This window comes from Balaenoptera borealis, assembly GCF_965194805.1.
Source record: "Balaenoptera borealis genome assembly, chromosome: 4".
In the NCBI taxonomy this organism is placed as follows: Eukaryota; Metazoa; Chordata; class Mammalia; order Artiodactyla; family Balaenopteridae; genus Balaenoptera; species Balaenoptera borealis.
Genome location: NC_138861.1, coordinates 48,356,757 through 48,382,875, shown reverse-complemented (window position 1 = coordinate 48,382,875; position 26,119 = coordinate 48,356,757). Strand labels below are relative to the sequence as shown.

At 40.5% G+C, this 26,119-nt stretch overlaps 1 protein-coding gene across 9 annotated transcripts in view; it reads left to right on the top strand.

Moving 5' to 3' along the window:
* The first annotated feature begins 170 nt into the window (after positions 1 to 170).
* The window catches only part of AFF1 (ALF transcription elongation factor 1), a 205,771-nt gene continuing 179,822 nt past the window's right edge, over positions 171 to 26,119 (top strand). For 8 of the 9 annotated variants that reach the window (XM_082391100.1, XM_082391095.1, XM_082391102.1 and 5 more), the window contains exons 1-2: positions 171 to 415; positions 12,631 to 12,704. In XM_082391100.1, coding sequence (XP_082247226.1) covers positions 12,667 to 12,704 — 38 coding nt within the window. In that variant the 5' untranslated portion in view covers positions 171 to 415; positions 12,631 to 12,666. Of the gene's footprint in view, positions 416 to 12,630; positions 12,705 to 26,119 lie in introns of those variants that run through there. The other variant, XM_082391094.1, reaches the window with a different exon arrangement.

Here is a 26,119-nt window from a genome sequence, read left to right as displayed (position 1 = left end):
GCTGCTCGCCCTAGATCCTCCCACTGGTCCCGGGGGGAGGGCCGAGCAGTTCCTCTCCATCTGGGTGGCGCCAGCTAGAGGGCGTGGGCCGGGCGGGGCCGGGGAGCGCGGGGGGGGCGTGACCTCCTGGGGGGCGTGGCCTCGCCTCCTGGGCGTTCCTGGGCCGCCGGCGGGCAGAGGTTGCCAGCCAGCGAGCGGGCGAGCGCGCGGCTCCTGCGCACTCGGCCGCCGCCTGCGCGCGTCGCTGGCACAGCTGCGTTCTCGCCTCCGCGGCTGGGAGCCGGGTCCAGCGCTAGACGCCGCTGAGCGCCCTGCGCTCCCCACACCTGCGCGCCTTCCCCACGGCAACAGGTCAGGGGCGGGCGGAGGCGGCGAGGGCGCACGACCCGAGACTGGAGGACTAAAGGTCTGGAAGGTAAGCGGAACCCTGCGCCCCCCGGGCTGGGGGTCATCCTGGCCAGAACGCCGCGGTCGCTGACTTCTGGGAAGCCCAGGCTCGGCCGCCTCGCTGCCGGCTTCCCAGCACGCTGGCTCAAGTCGCTGGCGTTCCCGCTTTTCCAGTGGGAACCTTAGGGGAGAACGGGCGAAGGAGACGCAGAGCTCGCACCTCCCTTACAAATCCCAGCAGGTAGCGTCTAGAAAAACTGGGGAGGGGAACACAGGAAGGGACCCATTCTCCTCCCCCAAATCAGACGTTGGCCCGTGCGCCCCGCGTCTTGCGGAAAGATGTTCGGATTTTGGAACCTGGTCCCGAGGTTGCGTAATAGAAGAGTCCCAGAAGTTTCTCCGGGGGGTAAAAGCGGGGCTTTTCTCTCCTCCATTACGAGTTCCCTTCCCTCTCGTCATAGTCACCCCTCCCCCCTACGTCTAGTAGAGACAGATTGGTGGTTCCAATCTCATCAAATTGTGATTGAGGTGGAAGCGTGCGTCGGTGGTCCGCAGACTCTGGAGAGGGAGGAGAAAAGTTGGAGGCACCTTCTGAGGCTTGCTCCTGGCACAGAGGGAGACGGCGTCTGCAGAACATGGAACTGGTTAATTTCCCTTGACGATAATTTTTTCTTGGTGTTTGATCCTCCGACTGCGGCACGCTAGCCCTCCGACTTTGCGAGCGCCGGGGTCGACGAATTTGGAAGGAGAGGAATTGGAGGGTTATAGGAATCATACTTTCCTGTAATGTGTTGGGAGTATCGTTAATGAAGCTGCGACGGACCTTCAAGGGTCTTGATATTTTCCTCCTAGGTTAGTCTTATAGGAGTTTACACACACAGACCCCGTATTGTTGTGCAAACTGTCCCAGGAAGACCCTTGGCTTTGGAGGTGGAGGTGTGTCCGAATCTTTCGGGAGCTCATCTCTGTTGGGAGGTGAAGTGGGGGTGGGGAAGGCCTTACCGACGAAGTTTTGTTTTTTTTAACGGTGGGATGGGGTAATCTTAACCCTCTTGGTGCACGTTGGAGGCGGGGATGGGGATGGGGGATGAGGGATGACATACCATCAAGAAACCAGACAGATTTAAAACTTTAAAGGCGAAACCGTACATTAAGGCGAAGACCCAGTGTTCCCTGAGGGGGTTGGAAGGTGAGAAGAGCTCAGTAATTGAGGCACAGAAACCTCAGGCAAGGGACCGGCCTGAGAATTTGGGGGATTTTGCTTGTGCAAGATTACTTCAGAGCAAGGTCATGCAGAGGTGGTAGAAGGAACGGGCGGTAGTGGGACACCCCTCCCGGACCTACGTGTTGTCAGACTCCGCGTGGGCATAGAAGTCACGAAAAAGAAAGACCTTTGGACTCGGGAGTCTAGTTCTGCTTAGAAGCTTAAGAATACCTAGGCATGCCCTGTTTCGATGTTTACTTCCTCTGTCTAATGTATTTCCTTAGCTTGCCTTTCATCTTTAGCGGCGAGGGTTCCTTGAGTGGATATTCTGGAAATAAATTCACAGGAGAGTTGAAAATTCTGGATGGTTTGCCTGCTTTCATTTAAAGGTGGTGTCTCTTGCCAGTGTCTGAAAGTATTTTATTTGAAGAGTATTTTATGTAGAAGAGGAATGGAGAGAACTAAAGGATAACGACCCACGAGAATGAAAGGAGACCAGGAGAGAAAGTAGAATAGATAACTAGTACTTAAAAAACTAATTTGAATTCAACTAATTTAGGAGAGGGAACCAAGGAAATGATTTGGGACAGATTTGGTCACTTTAAGACAAAGAGGTATTGAAGAGTGGGATACAAGGCTTTGGAAAAAAAAAATGAATTTAGATATTGGGGACTTCCTCCCCCCGCCCCCCCTTCTTTTCTTTTTCTAAATAGAACTGACAGCGATGATGAGGCTAGGGATGTGGAACTTAAAGGTGTGTTACTATGGACTCTGCTTCCCACTTGCAGGAAGAAAATGAACTGTTACATATCAGAGTTAATATGTCTTATTCATTCACTGTAGCAATTGAATTTCTGTAGTGTCTTTGGCATTTGCTTAACTCTTCAATTTAATAAAGATACGATTTTGAAGACTCAAAATGTGTTAAGACTCAAGTGTATTAATTTAGAATACAAAAATCATCAAGAGGCTGAGAATTTATGGCAAGAGTAAAGCCCAGGTGATTTTCAACATTGCTTTCTCTTACAAGATGCAGAATATGCATGCATTTTTTGCTACCAGAAGTCACTGTTTCATTGTGGGGTTATGAGACGGTAAGTAGTTAGACCATGTCAAAACTGGCTTTCTCTTCTGTTTCCTTTTGGTTTCACTGAATTTTGCAAGGACTTGATGGAGCTAAAAGTAACTTTTTTATTGACTAAGATACTTGCTTAATTTGGTTTTGGATTACATTGGAAGAGTATTGTTCGATTAAGGTATATATATGTATATATATGAGTTGCATCTTTATTAGGTACCTCTATAAATCACTGTAGCCATGTAATTGTTTAGTTGAAGTTATAGTGCCTTGGGAGTTGAAAAGATGGGTAAAAAAAAAAAAGCTTAGGAAAGGCAAACCTGTTTTCCATATTTAAAAAATATTTATTTATTTATTTTTGGCTGCATTGGGTCTTTGTTGCTGCATGCGGGCTTTCTCTAGTTGCGGCGAATGGGGGCTACTCTTTATTGGGGTGCACGGGCTTATTGCGGTGGCTTCCCTTGTTGCAGAGCACGGGCTCTAGGCGCGCAGACTTCAGTAGTTGTGGCATGCAGTCTCAGTAGTTGTGGCTCGTGGGCCCTAGAGTGCAGGCTCAGTAGTTGTGGCACACGGGCTTAGTTGCTCTGCAGCATGTGGGATCTTCCTGGACCAGGGATTGAACCTTTGTCCCCTGCATTGGCAGGTGGATTCTTAATCACTGCACCACCAGGGAAGCCCCATATTTTTAAAGAAGCAAACGAAAGGAGTTTCACGTTCGACTCTGTAATTTGTGCTCTTTCATCAAACAAATTTGCATAATCCTTTATGAAGTTAGTTGACTGTTAAAATTCCAAATCTTGGGATAGACTGTGCTACTTGTTAAAAGGTAGAACTAATTTATTTATAAATATCTGAATTATTATAAGACATACACAGGGGACAATACACTCTGCAGATGTCCCTTAAGGTATAGCAACATAGCTGGGATATTCTCCTTACTATTGCAGCTCTCCACTGAAAGCTGTCCTTCAACTTGAATTCATTTGCTATCTTAGGTTTGTCTGTTGAAGCTAAAAGCACAAAGTTCCCCTATTTCAAGACTAGACCGTTAACTAATTTTTCAGGAGATCGAGAAAGTATGTTGGAGAGTACAAATTAAGGAACTGCATTTACCATACATAAAGTTTTGTAAATAAATTATATTTTTTCATTAAATTATAAATTCAACAGTGATTTCTGTTCTCAAATGATATTTGACAATGGTTTTCTAGCAGTCTCTTTTTATACACAATAGTAGCTTATTTAATATTTGCTGATTTAATATTAGATTTCATTAAAAGAGATTACCTAAACCCTGTAATTTATTAAAATTCTACCACAGTGAAGAAGTAAATGTGGAATATTTAGTTCTTTGTAGGTGCACATCCTTTATTCTTGACTGTTTACAAGAGCACAAGAGATTGTCGTAGATGTGAAACGATGAGGCTCTAAGGCTGTGAGAGTTGCTAATAGGAGTTTCTGTCTTATGCCTTAGGACAGAACTCCTTCAGTAGTGTTCTCCAGGGGACGAAAATCAGCTGATTTTCTTAAATTATCTGCCCCATTTAAAACATGACTAAGGATTTCTTGTTCAAGTGACTTTTTCCTATTAAAAGACTGAGATTATTGTGACAAGTGGAGCCCAGAGGAATCAATTACATCATTAATATAATACCTCATGTTCATTCCCAATACCTCATAAGTATCGAGCATCTTCTATGTGCCAGACAGTACTCTAAGCTTTGGAGAAACTGATAACGCCAGATCAAGACAGAGAAAGAGCCCATGCAGGTGGAGTTTACAACCATGTAGCACAAAAGCTGTTTACCAACGGCTTTCACATGACATATCATTTAGGCCTAATTGCAACTCTGAAGTTGGAGTTCATTTTCCATTTTAAAATCAGGAAATTGAGTTGAAGAAGTTAAGTGACTTGACTCTGTGACTCAAAGCCTGCTGCCCTTTCTACTGTGGTACACTGTGTTGGCTGTGTTGATATGTGGTTTCCTGTTTTTCAAGAATTACAGCTTGACTCTCAAATATAAATAGTGTTTCTCCTTGGCTAAGTAATTCTTTCTAATCATTGTGGGAATAAAAAAGCAGGTATTTTCATTTAGCATTATGGACATATATTTGTGACTCCAAAGGAGAATATGCAGACGTATTAAACAGACATGTGGTATTTATTTGCACCAAATAAAGATCCCTACCTTCCTAAAAATTAAATGCAAGGGCTTAGGAGCCATCTCCCTTAGTGCTTCAAATCTATTATTCAAGTTATGAAAGGTCAGTTCACATCCCTATGTAAATCAGGATATACTCATACCATTTTGTTCTATCTTATAGATACCGTGAATATATGCAGAATATATGCATATGACAGTGTTTTTCAAGCTTATAGTAAGCATCAGAATCTCCTGGAAGGCTTTTAAGACACAGATGTGTCTCTTCCTCCCCCACTCCCCAAGTTTCTGATTCAGTAGGTCTGGGGTAATTCCCAAGAATTTGCACTTGTAACATGTTTGCAGGTGATATTGATGCTTCCAGTTCTGGAATTACACTTTGAGGACTACTGCAGTATAGCAGAGAATTTAAAAGCATGGTTTCTAAGCCAGACAGCTTGGGCTTGAATCTTGGATATGCCACCTACTAGCTGTCAGACCTTAGGCAAATTACTTAACTTCTTGTCAAGAACTGTTAAGGCTCTGAGATTTTACCCTGCTTTCATGGTAACAAGCTAACCTGCCACAGTTTCATGGACTCTTGGGAATGGGTTTATTATTCATAATAATAGCTGTGGCCAGAGTATCACCATTTTCTTACACCGGTTCCCTAAGCCCCAGTTTCCAAAGAGGGGAGATGTGGAGAGAGTCAGACGTTACCTGCAAACACAGTGGATTATATTAAGGAGAGAAATCCTGATCTTAGGGAATCCTAATCTTTTATAGTGGGCAGTAAGCATGACTGCCCTTTGTTCCAGAGGGAGACATTATCTTGATTATACTGGATAGTAAACCTGCTGCCCTTTGCTCTAGAAGGAGACATTATATTTTTCAAAGCTGTTCTCTATACAAGTATCTTTAAAGATTGTATGGAACAAAGGCAGTTGGTGCCTCTGCTTGTACAATATGCAGAAATGACCCATGGAGAGTTGGCTCCCAATACTTTTCCATTCCCTTATGCAATGGAGTTAACAATACTGTAGTATCTCCCTTACTGGGTAGTTGGGTAGATTAAAGGTAAGAAGGCTTGGCAAGTGCTTGAAGCAGAACATAATAAGTGCTACATAAATATTTCCTATTATTACTCCTGAAGGAAAAAAATTTGTTTTTTTTTAATGGTAAGTATTGCCTTATAAGATGAAATAATTGCTTTACTGAGTATCCCTGACTTTGAGTTCATTCCAAGAAACGTCTTTAATGGGTCTAAGTTCTAAAATGGCGACGATGTATGATACAATGTATCATTGTATGATAATCTTACCATTCCATGGGGAATGAGGCTTAAATATTTACTACCAACATTCATGTGCTCTCCCATGTGTCTCCGCCTCCTTAGGTTATACAGAATCATGTGACGAATTCTGTCCCGTGGGCTGTCTATGGGAGTAACATATATTCCTGGACTGAAGCATTTAAGTGGCTCTTATGAGACCCTCCACCTGTATTTTTTACTAGAGTAAACCCTGCAGCCACATTTTGAGATAGTGGAGCTTCCAGCTTGGCTTTTTTCCAGCTTAGGTTTCTCAATGTGGAGAAAACTCCCTGCCTCCTTCTTACAACCCTCCCCTTCCCCCCGCAATATGCAATGGACATAAAGAATAATCAGGAAATAAATTTTTGTGCTATCAAGCCACTGAAATTTGGGGGTTAATTTGCCACTATAGCATAACCTAGACTACCCTTACTATATTCCAGTATCTATAATACCTGCCTACTGTGAGAAAGTTGACAGTCAATTATTTTAAAATATAGGCTCTGAGTATATATAAGTAAAGCTGGACACAGAGCTTGCATTCTGTTGAGGAGATATAAACATTAACATATTTATTTACTTAGCATAAGTTAATTTCAGATAGTGGTAAGTACTATGAAAAGATAAGTGCGGCCAACACTGTTCTTTTCTTCCCCAGTGCTCATTCCCATTTTTTTGTTGCTAAGAGAACCTTGATTGTGTGTGGGATTACATTGTGCCCAGCCTTAGGTGATAGATCATGTTTGTTCTCAGCCAGTGACAACAATTTGTATCCCGATTTACCTGCAGCTGGAGGAGGCCACGTGACCTAGTTCTGGTTTTTAGATAGGTTTGGGGAAGGATTCCTTTCCTGACAAAAGGAGAGAGATGTGGCTGACATAGCCACGCCTTCCTCCTCTCATCTTCTACCTGCCTTGCATGTTGAAAAGCTGTCTGGTTATGGCAGCAACCTTTTTGTACCATGAAATGACAAGCATAAAGACAGCGTGCTAAATATGGCAGAGCGGAAGGAGCCAGAATTCCTGATGGCCTCATTGAACAGCTAAAATTATACCAGTAGCCACCCTCCTCTAGACTTGCTATAGGAGAAGTAGAAACCTCTATTAATTAAGCAGTTGTTACTTGCAGCTAGGCACATTCTGAATCCGTATAGAGTATAATGGAATAGAGCATGGGTTGGCAGGAGGGCACAGCAGTGCTACATTAGCTACTGTATTCAGGGGAGACCTCTTTGAGAATTTATCATTTGAGCCGAGACCTGAATGATGGGAGGGAGCTGACAAGGTGTGGGATGTGTACTTGAGTCTGGGGGCAGCACCAGAGCCCCCTAGAACAAGGATTTGAAGTGGAGAAGAGATAGTTGGGGAAATCATGTTCCATTATGAATTTCTAGGCATGTGGGCTTCATGTGGCACTGGAGAGCTAAAGGAATTGTAGGTGCTCAGGTCAGTTTGGGGCCCTGGGAGATTGTGGGGTGCTTGGGGTAGAGTTCTGGAGAATTCAGATGAAAACAGTGTATGACCCATGACTCACCCATGACACGTTGCCAATTACCAAGAGACTGTTATTCCTGGAGGGTGTGTATGGAAAAGGGGAAGGAGATCTGACCAGGGACTACTGACCAGTCCAGACATCCTCTGGTCTCTGGACAGTTATTTTCCTAATATTCTCCTTTGGAAACTGGGTCATGGTCATGGGGCTTTGAGACCTGCTTAGCGCTGTTTGTCCAGTTGAAAAGCTTCTCTAATGTATGGATTGTCCCTAGCATGTGCTTTGGTTGGCAGAAAGATAACCGGAACAACTACTACAACAATTTATTGAGTGCTCACCATGAGCTTGGCATTGTGCTAAAAACATTACACCCATTTTATTTAACCCTACAACAACCCCAGGAAGCCCCATATTACTGATGAGAAGGCTGAGACCTTGGGGGAGAACAGTGATTTTCTTGAGGTTATATACCTAGTAGGTTGCAAAGCAGGCCTTTAAACAAGCATGTCACAAAGACTCCTGGGAGTAGGTTCCCCAGAATGTGCTAGGTTTGGGAGCACTTAATGACCTAGAACAGAATATTTGAAAATATCCTGAATCATTTTTCTGTATTCCTCCTCTCTTTCTTTCCTTGTAATTATATATGTATATGGCGTAAATGTCTATAAAACTTAAAAAAAAATTTTTTTTTTTTTTACTTGAAATGTTTTACCTGCTATTTTGGGGAGAAAAGTAGTTTGATGTACATGACATTTTTATTTCTGAATAAATTTGCATTGCAAGAGGCTGGAAGGACTATGAAGGGTCACTTAAATAGATCTGGCAAGGTACGGTCCTACATGAAGCATAGTCTGTTTCACTTACATAAAAAGTAAGATGGACAGTGCTGACTTAAATAAGAACTGCTACGTATTGAATGCCCATGATGTGTCAGTGTGCTGGGCATTTTAGCTAGATTTATAAAGCACTTTTCTCAGTAACTCTGTAAAATAGACTGTTTTCCATTTTACAGATGGGAGCACTGAGGCTGGTAGGGCTTAATTTGCCCAAAGTGATCACCTGTCTCACTTGAACTTATTCTCTTTTTGCTGTATAGCACTATGTTATGTTATGTTATTTATTTATTTGGCTGCGCCGGGTTTTAGTTGCAGCACATGGGATCTTCATTGTGGCATGCGGGATCTAGTTCCCTGACCAGGGATTGAACCCAGGCCCCCTGCATTGGGAGTGCGGAGTCTTAATCACTGGACCACCAGGGAAGTCCCTACTCTGTTTTTAATATAGAGCCAAGTTGGAATCTTAACTGCTTTTTTTAAACGGGAGGATTTTAAACTGCTCCTCTCCCCCATTTTTTATTCTGCTTTGTCTTTATAATCTGGTGAGAATAATATAAAAATGTATGAAAACTTCAGGAAGACCTTCTGATTTCAATATTTATGGGCCAGTACATCCCCCCCCAACCCTTATATTTAGGGAAAAAAAAATGTTTACACAGGTAATAAAGGATTCATAGCATATAGAATAAAAGATGAAAGTGCCCCTTTCCAGAGAAGCCACTATTAACAGTTTGGCTCTGTGTGTGTGTGTGTTTGTGTGTGTGTTATGCATAAATATAAAAGGAAAGCATTTCTTTTCAAACAAATTGGCTCACATTGTACATTTTGTTCAGCATCTTGTTTGGATAAACCTATTCTTTTTGATGTTTCATTGTGTCTCATGTGCCATAATTTATTTACCATTTCTGTGTTTGTATGTATTAGGTTGTTCCCACTTTTTTTTTTTTTTTGCTATTATAAACAACATTTTATTGCACAAACCTCCTTGTACAAATGTGACTTTTTAAGAAAGATTTTCGAAGGAGACATTAACTGAAGCATATACTAATTGCCTTTCTTAGCAGTAGTTTAGGGTTATAACCTCCTGACTACAGTAGGCCTCCATTCTAACCTAACTAACCTTATATCTGAGTTGTGTGGCTACTCCGTACAGCTGTGCAAATCATACATACATCAGCATCTAAGCAGACTTTCATAGGCTGAATTTGGTCTTTCCTGTGAGACATAAGAGTCAATAATCTGGTGATGTAGCCTCCTTGCCCTTGCCTCTGTGGAAAGGATTGAGCCACCATACAAGGTTATGAATTTGAATTGTACACACAAGTCCCTGGCGGTGCCCAGGGGCCAGATCCCTCAGAGAATATGTCTCTTTCACTTTGTACTTCACTCACCCACCCAGGAAACCAGTAGTGAGAGCCAGGGATTCAGCTGACTCCTTCAGTCTTGGACTTGTCAGTTCCTAGGACCATTTTTAAAAAAAACAGGCTTGCCCTATTTATTTATTTATAGCAGTTAAGTTCACAGCAAAATTGAGTGGAAGGTATAGAGATTTCCCGTAGACCTCCCTGTCCCCATCCCCACGCCTAGCTTCCCCCATAATCAACTGTCTCCTACTAGGGTGGTGCCTTTGTTACAAGTGAGGAACATGAGCATTGACACATCATTATCACCCAGAGTGCTAGACCGTCTTTTACTACAGCTCTGCCTGGTTTGCTCCGCACTTCCTTTAAGCCTTTGCTCAAATGTTTCCTTCTCTGACCACTCTATATAAAATTGTAACACCTTACCTCCTTTCCTCTCTGGCACTCTACACTGTTCACTTTGTTTTTCTCCTTTTAAAGTCTAACATCTATATATTATGTTTCATCTTTGCTTACCTCCTGTAGTTTGTAAACTCAGCATGGCAAGGGCCTATTTCCTTCACTCTCTTATTCTTACAGTAGATACCCAGGAAATATTTGTTGGCTCAGTGAGTAAATGAACAAACATGGGAACTCAGGACCACGCTGTCGGGTTGATATCCCTCAACAGCCCCCCCGCCCCCTCCCTTGCTGCCCTCCTTTCTCCACCAATCCGCCCTGGGATGGGTGCTGTTGGGCCGCAAGCAGGTGGGCCGTCCTCACTGGGAGGGCTGTGTTGGGGACTGCCATCATGGACTCTTGAGAAGGCTTTACAGTGTTAAGAAGATTAATGCCAAAGCAAATGCCTACTATTTTATTGATAATTTGCTGTGGGCCAGCCCTCCATGTTGAGAGAGAAAGAGAGAGAGAGGGGAGGTGGGGGAAGGGGGAGGGAAAGGAGGGTAGAGAAAGACAGAGGAAGAAGGAGAAACAGAAGTATGTGTTTGAGGGACTTCCCCGGTGGTCCAATGGTTAGGACTGTGCACTTTCACTGCCGAGGGTGCAGGTTCAGTCCCTGGCCGGGGAACTAGGATCCTGCAAGCTGCGCAGTGTGCACCCCCCCCCCCCCCCCCAAAAGTGTGTGTTTGATGGGATTCCCTCGTGGCACAGTGGTTAAGAATCCGCCTGCCAATGCAGGGGACACGGGTTTGAGCCCTGGTCCAGGGAGATAACACATGCCGCGGAGCAACTAAGCCCGTGCGCCACAGCTACTGAGCCTGCGATCTAGAGCCCACGAGCCACAACTGCTGAAGCCCGAGCCCCTAGACCCTGTGCTCCGCAACAAGAGAAGCCACTGCAATGAGAAGCCTGCGGACCACAATGAAGAGCAGCCCCCGCTCGCCACAACTAGAGAAAAGCCCGCCGGCAGCAACGAAGACCCAATGCAGCCAAAAATAAAATAAATTAATAATAATTTTAAGAAGCGTGTGTTTGAGAGAGGGAAAGTGAGAGAGTAAGGGGGGAGAGTGAGGGAGGTGATTGGGATTTGAGTTGGAGAATTTAGGAAACTTGCCTAGGGCCACTGTAGCCAGTTGAAGGAGTGGCCTACTCCAAAGCATGTTTGACCCTGAAAATTTTAGAGCTCTACTAGTGTGAGTTTAATTAGAATATTTGTAGCATCCGTGTTGCATTCTTTTGGGGGAGGAGATAGAGTGACAAGTGGTATCTACTAATATGAAACACTGTAGTCAGCAAGTCAGCAATTTTAATTTCATGGAGGGGGAGATAAAAGACCTTATCAAGAGGCAGAGTAGAGCTCAAGGACTCTATTCAGCGTTTCTTCAGGCTTAGGCAAAAAGTATAACAGCCTCTTAAAATAGGAGACAAGCTAAAATTGTTACAAATTTAACATCATGTTTCCATTTGTATCAAATAGTTTGTTAAATTGGTACTAAGATAATTTGGTAACATACCCTTTGCCTTAAGGATGTCTGAAAAAATAGAAACTATTTAAAGCAAGTTAGGATAAGAGCAGTAAATTTACAAATACATACAAGAAAGGGAAAAGGAAACAGCTGTTGATAGTGTTAACCATAGAGAGAGAGGTTGTTTCTAGAGATACGCAAGATAGTACCAAGGCCATCTGCCCAGGTTGGATAACAACTTTTTAAAACCAGTACTGTTTTGAGAGAATGCTCCAGAATTGCTTTGGTGGTTAAGTACCTTTTATGAGTGGAAGTAAAATCTCAAGATTGGCTCTTAAACTGGGCCCACTTTTTTACTTAGTGTTGAATTCTTATGTGAAGATCAACTATTAATTTTCTTTCTTGTCCATACTCTTTCACCGTTTTCCCTTTTGACTCTAGTGAGGTTGTTGACACAACCTATTACCTTAGGCAACTTAAAACTGAGTTTCAGTTCTCTTATATATAAAATGGGGTATTTGGTATATGGTGTATTAGTATGTACCTTGCAAGTGTATTGTAATGTTTACATGAAATGTCATTTTTAAAGGGCTTAACACAATGCTTGGCACAAAGTAGACACTGGGGAAATGTTATTTCCTTTCTTCCTCCTCATGATAAACTTGTGCACATTTTTTCCTGGCTGAAATTGCTTTGAGTAGCAGCCTTAAAATTAAAAGTGCATTTGGCCAAAAGTACATTTGGCCTTTGATATATGCTGGCCGGTTTGTTCACGCAACTTGAGAGTTGGTGAAGAACCATTCTCTTATTCGAGTGGGAACTTTGAATTCTGTGTCCAATAAGATTTCTTACAGGTCGGGTGTACCTATGAGTTTACTTACGGGCTGATGTTCACAGGCTACTGTTTCACTTTCAGATGAATAGACTCGTCGCTTTCCACTGACTGGCAGCAATGGCATTTACCGAAAGAGTCAACAGCAGTGGCAACAGGTAACCGTGAAATCCACGATGCAAGGATATGATAATATTTAATTTTATAATCTAGTGTTCAAAGAATAAGTTTGGTCCTTTTTATTTTTGTGACTTATGACTCTCTGGTGCAGGAAAATGTGTGAAAATTTCTGTTTCCTCTACATGAAGTCAAACCTATTAGACTGGCTACATATTTTCTTTAAATCTAGTACTCTCTTAACTCATTTCTTTAACATGTGGTTGTGATGTTAGATCAGCATCTTAATTTTCTGTTCAAGGTACTGGTCCAGATTACACTGATTTGGGAAAACGTACACCTATTCAGCTTGTGTTGAAACAGATATCATGATGAAATCTGCCTTATCATGAGAGCTTTGAAAGAGGGAATTCTGTCAGTTATATTTTATGACTTTCACATCTCTCCCTCCAACTCTGTACATATAGTTAACTGCCATCTTGCTTGCATATAGTACATGACCAGGGTTGGTTGAGGGGAGCATATTTATATTCTGAAGCAGTTATTAAGAATAACCCATTTGCTATCCAGAAGGAATTCTTAATATCACTGATCAGTTTTTATTTATACTATTCGATGCTCAGATACACATATATGAAAGTATGAGACATGTAGACTCAAACTTAATTAATATTTCTTGAGTAATAGATGATCGTGACTGTAATTGTGGACCATTCTGATGCTTTCCTACTTCCTCCTCCTTTCTGGTTCATTTAGGAAATTCTTCCTGTACTCCAGGTGGTCCTGGTGGTCCTGTTGTTAAACTTGGTGCACTCTCCTCCCCCACAGAGGAAAGCATGTGACCCAGGCTGCAACAGTCCACATTCTGCTAGAGCCAGAGGGGAAGCTGTTATCATCCGTTTTTTTAGGCTTATTCATAATGTTTGGTTACACATAAGTTTTAAATTTTTATGTAGTTAAATGTCTTTTTTATGGATTCTGGTTTTGATTGTGCTTAGAAAGGTCTTTCCTACTCCAAGATTGAGAAAATAATGTCATGTGTTCTCTGCTGGCACTTGAAAGGTTTCATTTTTTGCATTTAATCAGAACTTGTAAGCTGGTGGCCTATGGGGCAGATCTGGTCAACAGATGGGTTTTGTTTGGCCTCTCACAGTGTTCTAAAAAAATATATCTACCAATGATTTTTACATAATGATCTAGACTTCCATCTTCTCTTAAAAAACTTAACAACATTGGGTTTGCATTGCAATATAGCAACATTCAGATGGAATTGAATAGCTACTTCTCTTTTTGAGAAGTCATGAGCTTTCTAATTCAAAACTTACCAAGTGGTGTGCCATTAGTACTTTTCAGGTGTGCCAAGATGTTGCTCTCCCCAACCAGAACTCCAGAACTCCCGAACTCCCGAACTCCCACCTGATTTCCTCCTGCAGATATCTGCTTTGTCAGCTTGCCCCAGAGAGACTTGATGTTAAAAAAAAAAAAAAAAAAAAAGTTGGGGAAGCACGATGCTTTCTAGTTCAGTACAATTCCCACACAGCTGGATTCACACACTGAGTTAGCTGCTTCACCCTCTTAACTTGCAACCCATTTTAGATCGTTGACTTTTTAGCATTTTGATCCATCTGTAATTAAAGTTAGTGTAAAGTGTGTGTTGTAAATTTCCATATTAATAAGAAATGAAAAAAGTCTGGGGATGTTAGGGAGCCTTTTTTTTTAAAGCAAAAGGCTAACCAGTTGTTACAACATAATTTATTAAATCATATATCTTTACTGATTTGAGTGCGTGTCCAAATTCCATCAGATTGTTGAGTCTATTGTTAGACTCTTTTGTTCCATTGATTGCCTCTTCTGACAATGGTGCTATACTATTTCAGTGTATTTTTATAGGTCTTAATATTCAGGCAGATTCTTTGTCATTACTTTTCATTTTTAGAATTTTTATAGCTATTCACATCTGATTACATTTCCACGTGTACTCTGGAGTCATTAGTCATTTTCTAGAAAAATTGTTGGCATTTTGATTGGGATCCCTTTGCATTAATCAATTAGATTTGAATTTGATAAAACATTAAACCTGGGTCTTTTTACAGAGGAATCTAAATATCAGATTAATGAAAATTTACGGGGTGAAGAAATTTTAAATTTCAATTCTAAAATTTTTTGGAGGTATGATTTTTCAACTATTTCTGGTTATTGACACTGCATCCAGGGTAATTTCTGGTAGGAGAATCAATTATAATAGTTAACAACATCATCAGTGACAATTTAAAAAGATATTTTGTAGTCTATTGTTTACACATGTTTTCTATTGTTGCTAATTATTAAGTTAGGATAGGTAACTGCCCTTTGTAGTAACATTCTAGCAATTACAGAGCTGTTTCTATTATTTGTTACATTTACCTTTTCAGCTCCTTACCTCCCTGATGTGGTCCTTTTAATTTTAACACCCAGTACAAGTGATAAGCTAGGGGAAATCCTAAATGGAGCTCTATTTTTAATATATACCAAATAGCTCACTTGTTTAAATGTTTAGTCATGGCAGTTTAATCTTTTAGTAGTCCCCCCCTCAAAAAAATCAAATTCATGTGGAACTGGTCCAGGACTAGCACATATTTTAAAGGAAACAGATGTGTATTGAGCAGGCAGCTCTAATTGCTCAAACTAAATAGAAGTCTGAGTGTGAATCCTTAGTTTGCTCAGGGCTATCAGAAGTCATAAGCGTGGACAGAATATTAATGTCATGTGTAAAGACAATATTTGTTTTAGTTCTTGTAAATAATAGGCTTATTCCCTGGCTTCCAAATTTATCAGCATTAGACACTATTGAATCTGATTTACTTATATTTCCCCTCACCTTTCTTCCCCTCCCCGTTTTGTTCTTTCTAAAAATTGTCATTGGAGTATAACAAATTGAAAAGGGCAGACATTATTAGTACAGTTCAATGCATTTTCACAAAGTAAACACACTTGTGTAACCGATCAAGCAACAACAATACCAGCTCTCCAGAAGCCCCTCCTGTCCCCTTTCAGCTGCTGTCTCCCTCAAAGCCTGCCACTATTCTGACTTCTAACACCATGGATTTGTTTTGCCTGCTTTTGATTTTTATTTAAAAATAATCATATTCTTTTACGTTGTCTATTTAGTTTTGATGTTTATGTTATTTTCTTTTATTTTATAAACTTGAATATCTTTAACATTTATATATCTTTATAATGAGGTATTTTAAATTAATGTACCATATTAATTATATTATATAATCAATATTAAATTTTAAAAAATTTCCATCAACTTTTCATAGTCTAATACGATAGTATAATTATCCTTACTGTTTTTCCACTTCTCTCTCCTCTACCCTACAACTGTTAGCTCTGCTTTTAGTTTTAAATTGTCCAGATTGATAGTACATTTTATTTTATAATCATCTGTGCCCTTGCAAGCTTTGTCTTTTAATTGATAATAAAAGCTGAAAAACCAATAAGCATTATTTACATTATTTTGATTGGGAAGCAAAATAGTGTTTAGGGTTTCATTTCTCCTCTATGGGTTCCAAGTCAACCCAAGTACCACTTGAGAAATTTCATATTGATCTGGACAGGTGAACTCTTTAGCTGAGTAAATTGTTCAAATTCATGCCGCATTTAAAATTCCTTCATCTTTGGATGGTATTTTTATTTTTCCTGGCGTTTGTAATTACTTTTCTTTTTCCTTGTTGAAAGAGAGAACATGCCTTTTTGTTATGTCACTACCGTGTTCCCCTTCTTACCCTTCTGTACGCGTTAGGAGATTTTGCTGATATGCTTTTCAGTTAGGGTGAAGATTTGAAGGATTGCATTCTGTGAACCCTGAATCATAATGCTGTAGTCGTGGATGCTCTACTTCCCCAGGAGAGTCTGAAATAATGTTTAACTCTCCTAATTGAGGAGAGTCCTCAATTAGTGAGGAGGCTACAAGGTGTTAAGCTGATTAACACCTATTATATAGACAGATTTTCTTTGTGTAAGTAAATCAGGGGCCTGACTTCCAGATGCTCAGGAGAGAGATTAATGGCTGTAGGCCGTGTTTTCCTGAAACAGTGATTGGCCTGGGCATTGTAAATAATCCACACCTGGAATTGTGAAATTTCCTGTATTTCCCAAGCAAGTCATTTTAGGCCTGATTTACAAGTGCAATGATGTTTCTTATATAGAATGCATTGTTTCCCTTTATTTTAGAAAATGGTTCCTAAGTGTGAAGTGTCATTGTCATATGTAGTTTTAAGATGAGTCATTCCGTTTGATGGCTTTAGAAGAGTTTGGTTTCAGACTCATCCCAGACCTGAGGAAATCTTTTTCAGAATTAGTTATTTCCCAAATGGATAGTTAAATTTTGGGGTTGGAGGGGCTAGACTCAACTGTAGAAGTATTGAGTAAATTTACCAGTAAAATCCAATTGACCTGTTACTGCATGGGTGATATAGTGGGCTTGAGTGTGGGACTCCAGGGCCACAGCCTGTGTTTAGATCTCTGACATGTTGGTTACTTGGACAAATTGCTCAACTTTTAAGGCCTCATTAAAATGGGGATACAGAGAATAATGTATGTAAAGTGCTTATCACAGTTCCTGGTAAATCATAAGTCCTTGATAAATTATTAATTCTATCGCTCTGGTGAGGATGGTAGAGTGCTGGGTTTCAGGAGAGTCAGTACCTTCCTCAATTCTACCTTAAAGGAGAAAGGCTTTGTTTAGAGGCAACTCTCTGGATGGAAGGGATTCCTTTGTGAGCTACTCCAGGAATAATATACATAGGAAGGAGAGTGATAGAGGAAATAGACCTTTAAAAAAAAACAAGAGTGTGTTTATTTGCAGGGCATGTGGATACACTTACAAGTTTTTCTCTGGTCTATTTTACATTTAATATTGGCTATGGGATTGTCCTAAATCACACACAGGGATTGTAGAGGTCATCAAGCCCCTATGTTTTCATTCTTTTGGGTAGCTATTTAGGGGTGGAATTGCTTTCTTGTAAGGTAGATTTATGTTTAGAGTCATCTTAAGATTGTGCTAAGTTCATGGGCTTCCCTGGTGGCGCAGTGGTTAAGAATCCGCCTGCCAATGCCCGGGACACAGGTTCGAGCCCTGGTCCGGGAAGATCCCACGTGCCGCGGAGCAACTAAGCCCGTGCACCACAACTACTGAGCCCGCGCTCCGGAGCCCGTGAGCCACAACTCCTGAAGCCCAGGCGCCTGGAGCCCATGCTCTGCAACAAGAGAGGCCACCGCAATGAGAAGCCCGCGCACCACAATGAAGAGTAGCCCCCACTCACCGCAGCTAGAGAAAGCCCGCTCACAGTAACAAAGACCCAGCGCAGCCAAAAATAAATAAATAAAATAAATTAAAAAAAAAAAATTATTCTAAGTTCATAAGTCAGTGTGCCCAAGGTCAGTTTCAAGTTCATTCGTGTACGTTTTTTCTCTTTGTCTTTAGCCCTGAATTCTACTAATGCTGTGAGTTGGAGGAGAATGAATTAATATTTATTCAGCACCTTCAATAGAATGGCTACTAGTCCAAACAGTTGGCATTATATCATTTTAGGTGACACTTTGGTCCATGGTGGTGGATAAGATGGACATTGTGTTGAATTGTTTAGGATTATACCGTCTTTATAGGAATACTGATTTTATACTATCCTGATTTGGGGAAGAATCTTTTTTCTTTTTGGAGGGCTTTGGTTATAACAATCCTTTTTTTCTGAAGCTGTAGCAGTCAGCCTCCTTTGGAATCTGTGGAACAGGTTTAGAAAAGAGAGCATTTCAGTTCCAGTTTCCTCTTTTTCAGAAGCCTGGAGGACATTATTTCAGAATCTGAATCTTGTTTTCTGTACCTCATGATAACTCTGTAATGTGGTCAGATTAGACAGTAATCTGCCTCATTGTACTGGAGAAAGAAAAAGCCTGGAGAAATTAATAGTTGAATGTGTGAATCAGACTAAAGGGAATGCTGGGGCAACTAGTTTGTTTTGGAGAGAAATTGTTAAATTACTAAATAACATTTAACATGTAAGGCACTGTGCAATTTCATTTCTGCCTTTGACCAGCAAGTTCTGATCGTTTCATCAGATGATGCCTTCTTCTTAACCTGTAATGCAGAGTGCCACCATTTTTGTTGCTTTAAAATGAGTTTAAAATGTTAGACGTTGGATTGTATGTGTTTACATAGGTAAGATGTTAATAGATATTGTTAAGTGAACAGGTCTTATTAAAGCTACTGAAAGCATGAGGTGGTCCAAGACTTCTTGTTAAGGGGAAGACAGTCTAAAGGGAGAAAGAGAGGGAGGTTGGGAAGGAGGAAAGGCAGGGGTGGAAGGTGGGACACAAGGGAAAGACAGACAGAAAGAAAGAAATCTTGTGCATTGTAGCAGCAATAAAGAATTAACATTGGCCCTGACTGGGCATGTTAACCGAATTTAGCATAGACTTTATCATATTTCTTGCCCACTCTCTTTTTTCTTCACTTTAAAAGAAAAATTTTTATCACAGAAATACTCAGACATTAGTAGAAGTAGAGAGAATTCCCCAGATTGAACATTTCTCAATATTTTGCCACACTTTAAAAAAAAATCTATCCTTTTTCTTTTGTTCTTTGCTGAAGTGCTTTAAAGCAAATCCCAGACATCTGTTTTTTCACTCTGGCATACTTTATGTGCATCTCCTTAAAAAAAGAGACATTTCCCTACATAATTGCATACCAGTCTCATACCTAATAATATTAACATTTTAGAGTCATTTATTAATTAACCCATCTCCAAACTATCCAGATTGTTTTAAAATGTCTATTCAAGTTGTTTACCTCCTAATTCAGCCAAATCAAAGTGCGTACACTGTGTTAGGTTTTGTCAATTAAGTCTTAACCTAGAGCATTTACCTTGCTTATTTGGCAGGGATGGGGGGCGGGCGGGGATTGACTGGTTGAGGAAGCTGAGTTTGAATGTATGTCCTACTTTGTGGATTTGTCTGACTGCTCCTCTTAATGTGTTTTTGTTCTTATATACCAGTGGTTCTCAACCTGGAATACTTTTACCCCCTGGAGGTGGCGGGGGGGGGTACATTTGACAATGTCTGGAGAGACTTTTAGTTGTCATAATCTCATGGGTAGAGGCCAGGGACGCTGCTAAACATCCTACAGTGCTCAGGATGGCCCCCACCACAAATACTTTTCTGGCTCCAAATGTCACTAGTGCTGAGCTTGAGAATCATGTGGTTCTGTCTCAGGTATTTCCTGTAGAATGGACGTTAGCTCTAAAGCTCAGTTACATTTGAGATAAGTCTTTTTGCTAAGAATAGTTAATAGTCCAAGAGTGCCGGTATTGTTCTGTGATTTGATCTGGGTGCTGCTTACAGGGGTATGTCACTCTGTGAAAATGCATGTGTGAGTGCATGTTATATTCTAATTTTTAAAGTTTACTTGAAAAAAATCTTCCTAGTCCTGCTGTGAACCTTCCTCTTTTTGACTACCACCTCAGATTCTTGGATGAGTCAAGAAATCTTTAAATCCTCTTTCCTTTTAAACTTCCTTAATTCTTAATTCCTTTTAATGTAAGAGACTGGTAAAGATGGGGAAATGGGTGCCTTGTGACCTAATTATTGGGATGGTTATGGGTCTGTTAATGGCCAAGCCAGGGTACTGGTATCGTCCTTGCTCTGGAGAGTTGCCCTAAGGGAGTGAACACCGGCACAGTAAGTAATGTTAGGCCCCAAGAAAGCTTGAAGGAGAGAGAAGGAAAGTCCTCCCAGATGGGATGGCTTCAAGAGAGAAGGTTGCCTTTCTCGAGCACTGAGGAAGGGCATTTGGGGCAGAAAGAACCAGTGGAGGCTGGGAATGCAGTAGGGGTGTGCTGGGAACCCTTTCTGCAAAGTTGTCTTAAAGCCAGATTCTTCCCCCATCTCTGATAAATCACTGGAAGGAAAGGCAATGAATTTTTTCTGACAATCAGTTCTTACTGGGGGCCCAAGCTTCGTTTGCAAGTGAAAGGACTGCTGTTGGAGTAGTTGACATCACAATGGGCCCTGACTCTTTTCACATCAAAGTGTAAAAGAATCTCCAGGGGTGATAAATGGGGGCTGTTGGACTCATTACTTGTAAGCAAAGCTGAGGGATGACCTCTACATTTTTTTTAATTAAAAGAAAACAGGGTTTCCTAGTGGAGAGCGTGGGGCTACTCTTCATTTGAATTTTGACTGCTCCCACTGGAGAAGATCTTTGTTAAGGTTACAGGGAGGCAGCCTCTGTTACCTCGGGTTTGCCCTGACTTGCAAATCCTGGAGAAATGGCTCCGCCTGGGGTGGCCCCGCAGGTACTCCTGCTAGGTTGAGAATTGAAGTGCCCTGGCTTCAGCTGCATTTTTGTTGCAAGAGGGGGGAACAGGGCAGAATTTTTGAGCCCTGTTTCTCTGGGGAGACTGAGGGCTTAGACCCCTCCTCTGTTCCTTTTCCCACCCAGCATCAAGAGAAAAACTCCCTTACTCCCATGCAATGCAGAAAGAGGTCAGTTTTTAAGTAAATTCTTAGAACTTTGCACAGAAGTCCAAAGGTTATTGTTTTCAGGCTTACATTTAAAGTTAGTATTCCTTTTATTTACGTAGTACAAGGCTTTGCATTGGATCAAAACCCTTAACCAAAATTATAGTATTTGAACATTTTATGATCAATATTTATGTTGAAAGCAACACTATTAAAATACGGTTATTAGCACTAATAACCTGGCATTTTATGGAACCAAGACTTGGAAACTGCTCTTTAAATGCAACCCTACAGCTGAAGGTCCACCTTCAAGTAAACTCTCTTCCTAGTGTCCCCAACTCCCCATCAAGCTTATCTCTCTTGTGCTGTTTTTTCACTTGGCTCCTTTGTTGCAGTCGGTCCAGGCCTTAGCCAGATTTTAAACAGCTGAGGGGGTCAGAGACTGCCCTTTGTAACCCAAGTGAAACCAGTAAGGCGCTGGGCATCCAAGAATTCTCATGTGTTTACTGACTTCCCAAGTGTTTGGTAATCACCTTCTGAGTGTATCTTCCAAACAAGTTATAAGATTTGAGAAAGGAGCAGAGGTCACAGCTGGAGAGCAGCACGTCCCTGGATGGAGGGTAGAGAGGGGCTGTCCTCCAGCCAATGTGTTTTCAACGAGAGATAAGAGAGTGTTCAAGGCCTCCATTCCCCGAGATACTGGAATGGTGCGAATGTGGGGGCGCTCCTGGCTGACACGGCTTTTATGAGTTCAGAGGCCAACAGCAGCTAATATTTAATGAACACAGTGACCAGATTTTGTGCTAATAAGTATTTGATAGCTGTGATTTCATTTCAGTCTCACAGCTCTCTATGGGGCTATATTTTACAGATGAAAAAGGGGAAGGAAAGGTTAACTGATTCATCAGTGGCAGATACTCAAGCTACCTTCCTTCTGTCACTGGGCCCCAAGTCCGTTCCACATTGTCTTGGCAGAAGCCGGTGGCAGGGAAATACTTTCTGAGCTCTGGTTTGAAACTGAGGCTTGGGCCAGAAATCCTCTTAGTTGACTTTCTTTTCTGATATTGTAAAGGAGTACTAGATTAAACGCTGTTCCTGGGAGATGGCTTCATTGTGGCACCAGTAGTTAGAGAAATGTGCATCTTTTTTTTTTAAATTTTCACATGAATTAGTATTTTATCTTTGAATTTTTGAATTTTATTTTATTTATTTTTTTATACAGCAGGTTCTTATTAGTCATCCATTTTATACACATCAGTGTATACATGTCAATCACAATATCCCAATTCATCACACCACCACACCCAACCCGCCCCCCCCCCCACCACTTTCCCCCCTTGGTGTCCATACATTTGTTCTCTACATCTGTGTCTCAATTTCTGCCGTGCAAACCGGTTCGTCTGTACCATTTTTCTAGGTTCCACATATATGCGTTAATATACGATATTTGTTTTTCTCTTCTGACTTACTTCACTGCGTATGACAGTCTCTAGATTCATCCACGTCTCTACAAATGACCCAATTTCGTTCCTTTTTATGGCTGAGTAATATTCCATTGTATATATGTACCACATCTTCTTTATCCATTCGTCTGTCGATGGGCATTTAGGTTGCTTCCATGACCTGGCTGTTGTAAATAGTGCTGCAATGAACACTGGGGTACATGTGTCCTTTTGAATTATGGTTTTCTCTGGGTATATGCCGAGTAGTGGGATTGCTGGGTCATGTGGTAATTCTATTTTTAGTTTTTTAAGGAACCTCTATACTGTTCTCCATAGTGGCTGTATCAGTTTACATTCCCACCAATAGTGCAAAAGGGTTCCCTTTTCTCCACACCCTCTCCAGCATTTGTTGTTTGTAGATTTTCTGATGATGCCCATTCTATCTGGTGTGAGGTGATACCTCATTGTAGTTTTGATTTTCATTTCTCTGATAATTAACGATGTTGAGCAGCTTTTCATGTGCCCCTTGGCCATCTGTATGTCTTCTTTGGAGAAATGTCTATTTAGGTCTTCTGCCGATTTTTGGATTGTGTTGTTTGTTTTTCTAATATTGAGCTGCATGAGCTGTTTATATATTTTAGAGATTAATTCTTTGTCCGTTGATATGTTTGCAAATATTTTCTCCTATTCTGAGGGTTGTCTTTTCGCCTTGTTTGTAGTTTCCTTTGCTGTGCAAAAGCTTTGAAGTTTCATTAAGTCCCATTTGTTTATTTTTGTTTTTATTTCCATTACTCTAGGAGGTGGATCAAAAAAGATCTTGCTGTGATTTATGTCAAAGAGGGTTCTTCCTATGTTTTCCTCTAAGAGTTTTATAGCGTCTGGTCTTACATTTAGGTCTCGAATCCATTTTGAGCTTATTTTTGTGTATGGTGTTAGGGAGTGTTCTAATTTCATTCTTTTACATGTAGCTGTCCAGTTTTCCCAGCACCACTTATTGAAGAGACTGTCTTTTCTCCATTGTATATCCTTGCCTCCTTTGTCATAGATTAGTTGACCACAGGTGCATGGGTTTATCTCTGGGCTTTCTATCCTGTTCCATTGATCTATATTTGTTTTTGTGCCAGTACCATACTGTCTTGATTACTGTAGCTTTGTAGTATAGTCTGAAGTCAGGGAGTCTGATTCCTCCAGCTCCGCTTTTTTCCCTCAAAACTGCTTTGGCTATTTGGTGTCTTTTGTGTCTCCATACAAATTTTAAGATGATTTGTTCTAGTTCCATGAAAAATGCCATTGGTAATTTGATAGGAATTGCATTGAATCTGTAGATTGCTTTGGGTTGTATACTCATTTTCACAGTATTGATTCTTCCAATCCAAGAACATGGTATATCTCTCCATCTGTTGGTATCATCTTTAATTTCTTTCAACAGTGTCTTATAGTTTTCTGCATACAGGTCTTTTGTCTCCCTAGGCAGGTTTATTCCTAGGTATTTTATTCTTTTTGTTGCAATGGTAAATGGGAGTGTTTCCTTAATTTCTCTTTCAGATGTTTCATCATTAGTGTATAGGAATGCAAGAGATTTCTGTGCATTAATTTTGTATCCTGCACCTTTACTAAATTCACTGATTAGCTCTAGTAGTTTTCTGGTGGCATTTTTAGGATTCTCTATGTATCGTATCATGTCATCTGCAAACAGTGACAGTTTTACTTCTTCTTTTCCAATTTGTATTCCTTTTATTTCTTTTTCTTCTCTGATTGCCATGGCTAGGACTTCCAAAACTATGTTGAATAATAGTGGTGAGAGTGGCCATCCTTGTCTTGTTCTTGATCTTAGAGGAAATGCTTTCAGTTTCTCACCATTGAGAATGATGTTTGCTGTGGGTTTGTCGTATATGGCCTTTATTATGTTGAGGTAGGTTCCCTCTATGCCCACTTTCTGGAGAGTTTTTATCATAAATGGGTCTTGAATTTTGTCAAAAGCTTTTTCTGCACCTATTGAGATGATCATATGGTTTTTATTCTTCAATTTGTTAATATGGTGTATCACGTTGATTGATTTGCGTATATTGAAGAATACTTGCATCCCTGGGATAAATCCCACTTGATCATGGTGTATGATCCTTTTAATGTGCTGTTGGATTCTGTTTGCTTGTATTTTGTTGAGGATTTTTGCATCTATATTCATCAGTGATATTGGTCTGTAATTTTCTTTTTTTTGTAGTATCTTTGTCTGGTTTTGGTATCAGGGTGATGGTGGCCTCATAGAATGAGTTTGGGAGTGTTCCTTCCTCTGCAATTTTTTTGGAAGAGTTTGAGAAGGATGAGTGTTAGCTCTTCTCTAACTGTTTGATAGAATTCACCTGTGAAGCCATCTGGTCTTGGACCTCTGTTTGTTGGAAGATTTTAAATCACAGTTTCAATTTCATTACTTGTGATTGGTCTGTTCATATTTTCTATTTCTTCCCGGTTCAGTCTTGGAAGGTTATACCTTTCTAAGAATTTGTCCATTTCTTCCAGGGTGTCCATTTTATTGGCATAGAATTGCTTGTCGTAGTCTCTTAGAATGCTTTGTATTTCTGCAGTGTCTGTTGCAACTTCTCCTTTTTCATTTCTAATTTTATTGATTTGAGTCCTCTCCCTGTTTTTCTTGATGGGTCTGGCTAATGGTTTCTCAATTTTGTTTATCTTGTCAGAGAACCAGCTTTTAGTTTTATTGATCTTTGCTATTGTTTTCTTTGGTTCTATTTCATTTATTTCTGCTCTGATCTGTATGATTTCTTTCCTTCTACTAACTTTGGGTTTTGTTTATTGTTCTTTCTCTAGTTTCTTTAGGTGTAAGTTTAGATTGTTTATTTGAGATGTTTGTTGTTTCTTGAAGTAGGGTTGTATTGCTATAAACTTCTCTCTTAGAACTGCTTTTGCTGCATCCCATAGGTTTCAGATCGTCGTGTTTTCATTGTCATTTGTCTCTAGGTGTTTTTTGATTTCCTCTTTGATTTCTTCAGTGATCTCTTGGTCATTTAGTAATGTATTGTTTAGCCTCCATGTGTTTGTGTTTTTTACTTTTTTTTCCCTGTAATTGATTTCTAATCTCATAGCGTTATGGTCAGAAAAGATGCTTGATATGATTTCAGTTTTCTTAAATTTACTGAGGCCTGATTTGTGGCCCAAGATGTGATGTATCCTGGAGAATGTTCCATGTGCACTTGAGAAGAAAGTGTAATCTGCTGTTTTTGGATGGAATGTCCTATAAATATCGAATAAATGTATCTGGTCTATTGTGTCATTTAAAGGTTGTGTTTCGTTATTAATTTTCTGTTTGAATGATCTGTCTATTGGTATAAGTGAGGTGTTAAAGTCCCCCACTATTATTGTGTTACTGTCGATTTCCTCTTTTAGAGCTGTTAGCAGTTGCCTTATGTATTGAGGTGCTCCTATGTTGGGTGCATATATATTTATTACTGTTATATTCTCTTGGATTTATCCCTTGATCATTATGTAGTGTCCTTCCTTGT